The sequence below is a fragment of the Leopardus geoffroyi genome, chromosome D2, assembly GCF_018350155.1.
Source record: "Leopardus geoffroyi isolate Oge1 chromosome D2, O.geoffroyi_Oge1_pat1.0, whole genome shotgun sequence".
NCBI classification, from domain to species: domain Eukaryota; kingdom Metazoa; phylum Chordata; class Mammalia; order Carnivora; family Felidae; genus Leopardus; species Leopardus geoffroyi.
Window position 1 is genome coordinate 47,853,299 of NC_059334.1, and position 4,141 is coordinate 47,857,439.

Here is a 4,141-nt window from a genome sequence, read left to right on the forward strand (position 1 = left end):
TGCAGAGAATGAGGTGTCTGGGCGTTGCAGCCCTCTCGGCAGGTGAGCCTCCCTCCATCCTCTGATGAGAGCAAAGCTGCTGGGTCCTGCCATGGGAGTGGGCGCCGCACCCACTCCCACGGGCTTTCTTACAGCTGCCAAGAGAGGACCCCGGCCACGTAACTCCCAGAGCCTACCTGGGACTTGGAGGCAGCTCTGGAGACGGGGGGCGGGACCTCACTGAAACTGAGGGAGGACTTGTTCGAGTGCTAAGAGGGGCTGGGAGGAGTTAGAATGGGGAGGGGTCAGGAGGAGGGAAAGGAGAAGAGGCGGAGCTGGGAAACCCGGACAGTTAAAGCTGAAAGGGGGAGTACGGGCTGGGAGAGGGTGGCGAAGCTGTACGGGAGGATGGGAGGGGCAAGGCTGATATTCGGGGCCCCGGGTGGGAGGAGGGTGACTTCTCCCCTCGATCCCCAGAAGCTAACAGTCAGGAATTCTCTGCTATGACATTCTCCCGAAGGGCCGGTCTGTCGGAACCCGGCCCAGCAGTCTCTGCGTCTCCCCCTCCCTTCCCGAAGGTGGAAGGGGCCAAGGGGGTGGGGCCGGAGAAAGGGTTGGGGGGATCTATACCGGGCCCCCCACCAATAGCAGCCCCACATTCCAGCTGCGAGAACAGATGGACGCAGCGGCGGCTCACCTCGGGGGCTCTTTGCCGGCTGTGCGCGGAGATCCAGGCTGAGGCGGAGATCTGGAGTCCCCGGCGCCTTCCTCTCCAGCAGGGCTGGAGGGTTGGGGGACGGCCGCTAAGCGACCCTCTGGGGAGGGGGGAAAAGAACGGGTGCAAACCCCTCGGGTCCTAGAACTGAGAGGGGGCGGAGGAACAGACAGCCCGCTCCTCGCGCGGCGCATCCATCCTCCAGGGCTTGACCAGTACTCTCTTCACACCAAGACCCCTTTCTAGGGTTTCCAGTCCTGGCGCCTCTGGGAAGGGGACCCCTGCCCGGCCGCGCCCCGCCCCCGGCCCCCGCCCCGCCGACGTCGCATTAGCATGAGCAACGCAAGTGGCCCGGGCACCACTCGGGGGCCGAGACTCGCCGCGTCACAGCCCCGAGTGGAAAGGAAAAAAAGAGGAGGCGGAGGAGGAGGAGGCAAGAGCCGACGCGAAGGGAGGGGAGAGCGGCGGCGGGGCGAGTGAGCCAGCGGGCGGGCGGCAGCAGCATGCCCTTCGGCCCGCGCGGGAGGCCTTTCAACGCTTCGGGGACCGCGCCTGACGAGCCCAAGGCGCTGCGCGCTCAGTCTCTGGCCCCAGCCACTCGGCGCGCCCACCTTCCCTGACAGCCCCCGAGCCCAGCAGCGGCGGGTCCGGGCTTGGCTGCGAACGGCCGGAGGCGTCTCGCCGGACAGGGTCTTTGCCTTTCCCGGGACAACGGGCCATGAGCCCTGCAGCCACCTGAGACACAGGGGGCGCTGCGCCGCGCGGACCGCGCCCGCGAGGTTCCGTGCCCTCGGCTCTGCACTGCAGGGCGCCCGCGCCCAGGCGGCCCCAGCGGAGGCGTCCTCGGAAGAGCGGCGGAGTAGAGGCAATGGAACCCGCGGCGCCCACGGGCCAGGCCCGGGCGGCAGCCAGCAAGCTGTCGGAGGCGATGGGCGCAGTGCTGCAGGATCCTCGGCGGCAGCGGCGCCTGGTGCTGGTCATCGTGTGCGTGGCTCTCTTCCTGGACAACATGCTGTACATGGTCATCGTGCCCATCGTGCCCGACTACATTGCCCACATGCATAAGGCCGGCAGGCCCACCACGAGCCCCAAAGTGCACACCCTGCAGGCGCCCACTCCAGCCAGTGGCAGTGACAACATGGGCAACACCTCAGAGTCCCCGACGGAGAGTGAGGACGTGAAGATCGGGGTGCTGTTTGCCTCCAAGGCCATCCTGCAGCTGCTGGTGAACCCCCTGAGTGGGCCCTTCATTGACCGTATGAGCTACGACGTGCCGCTGCTTATCGGCCTGGGCGTCTTGTTCGCCTCCACCGTGCTGTTCGCGTTCGCGGAGGACTATGCTATGCTCTTCGCTGCACGCAGCCTGCAGGGCCTGGGCTCAGCCTTTGCGGATACGTCCGGCATTGCCATGATCGCCGACAAGTATCCTGAAGAGCCGGAGCGCAGTCGTGCGTTGGGCGTGGCGCTGGCCTTCATCAGCTTCGGGAGTCTGGTGGCGCCACCCTTCGGGGGCTTCCTCTACGGGTTCGCGGGCAAGCCTGTGCCCTTTCTGGTGCTCGCCGCTGTTTCGCTGCTCGACGCGCTGTTGCTGCTGGTGGTGGCCAAGCCCTTCTCGGCCGTGACGCGGGCGCGGGCCAACCTGCCGGTGGGCACACCCATCCACCGCCTCATGCTGGACCCTTACATCGCCGTGGTGGCCGGGGCGCTCACCACCTGCAACATCCCCCTCGCCTTCCTCGAGCCCACCATCGCCACGTGGATGGAGCACACGATGGCGGCGTCTGAATGGCAGACGGGCATGGCCTGGCTGCCAGCTTTCGTGCCGCATGTGCTAGGTGTCTACCTCACCGTGCGCCTGGCGGCGCGCTATCCACACCTTCAGTGGCTGTACGGAGCACTAGGGCTGGCAGTGATCGGCGCCAGCTCTTGCGTGGTGCCTGCCTGCCGCTCCTTCGCACCACTGGTGATCTCACTCTGCGGCCTCTGCTTCGGCATCGCGCTAGTTGACACGGCACTGCTGCCCACGCTCGCCTTTCTCGTGGACGTGCGCCACGTCTCGGTCTACGGCAGCGTCTATGCCATCGCCGACATCTCCTATTCCGTGGCCTATGCTCTCGGGCCCATAGTGGCGGGGCACATAGTGCACTCGCTTGGTTTTGTGCAACTTAGCCTTGGCATGGGCCTGGCCAACCTGCTCTACGCGCCGGTCCTGCTGCTGCTGCGCAACGTGGGCCTCCTGAGGCGCTCCCGCTCTGAGCGCGATGTGCTGCTGGATGAGCCACCGCAGGGTCTGTATGATGCTGTGCGCCTGCGTGAGCGCCCTGTGGCCGACCCAGACGGCGCCCCTCAAAGCCCTTCGGGCCCCTTTGACGAGTGCGAGGACGTCTACAACAATTACTACACCCACAGCTAGCAGCCCAGCTACTCTCCCGAGCCATCCCCTCACCGCCCACCCCCCGGGTCAAGGTGGCTACTCTGTGAGAGTACTGGCCAGCTTAGACTCAAGGCCCACCCCTCCAACGAGTATCCTACACTCTCGCCCATCTTGACTTGCCTGCCGGGATCCCCCCACTTTGACCCTTTCTGTGTTTCCCTCCCTCTAGTCCAGTGGGACGTGGAGCACGGAAGCATACAAAACGATACACTCCTGGCAGAGATAAAGAGGTGCGCAAGCCGCCACCTCGGGGCTCCCCTGTGTAGAACCGTCCGTCTGTCTGTCTGTCTTTCCTTCCGTTCCTCTCAGTGCCAACTTAGCCCCCAGCACCGCGGTGCTTCCGGCCCGAATCAATAAACTATATCTGTTCGAGACCGAGTCTCTTTACTGATGAGGGTGGGCGGCCCGGCACAGGGCCAGGGCAGAGGGGAGGGCAGAGGGGAGGGTGAGCTGAGTCTAGCCACGATCCAGGTCTGAGCCTGGCAAGCACTCGGGAAGCCTGTGGCTCTTGCTACCTGGTAAAGGAGATACGAAAGAAGCAAAACCAACAAGGGATCCCACCCTCAGACACCGTGTGGTACACGGCTCTCTTCCCTCGAGACAGCCCCTCCCTCCCAGTCCCAACGCAGCGCCCCAGGGCGCCGCCCGAGGGAGCCTGAGGATCCGCTCCCTCCGGGTACGCTAGTCCCCGCCCCTTGAGGACACTCCCAGTGTCAGCCACTGAGCTCTGAAACGCCAGAGCCCCGCATCCTGCCCGGTCCAGGCTCCGGTGAGGAGTAGGGGCCGAGCTGTTCCGGGCAGAGATCCGCTCTCTGGAAAAGCGCTTGTGTCGTGTGTGCTCGTTAGAGAGTTAGGCTCTATCCTTTGAGGAGTGGGGGAACTGTTGATGTGTCTGCTGTGTCCTGGCTGTGCGGGTCTGAGTCGTGACTGAAGAGGGTGCCAGTGTGGGAGCTGGTGCCAACCCCCCACCCTTACCCCCACCCTTACCCCCACCCTTACCCTGGCCTTGGTGG

General features: G+C 65.2%; 1 protein-coding gene across 1 annotated transcript; it reads left to right on the top strand.

Annotated features, from left to right (window-relative positions):
- The first annotated feature begins 496 nt into the window (after positions 1 to 496).
- On the top strand, positions 497 to 3,498 carry SLC18A3 (solute carrier family 18 member A3). The gene has a single exon (XM_045438014.1). It carries the CDS (start codon positions 1,563 to 1,565, stop codon positions 3,105 to 3,107), a length of 1,545 nt encoding a protein of 514 aa, XP_045293970.1. The 5' UTR covers positions 497 to 1,562; the 3' UTR covers positions 3,108 to 3,498.
- Positions 3,499 to 4,141: the final 643 nt, after the last annotated feature.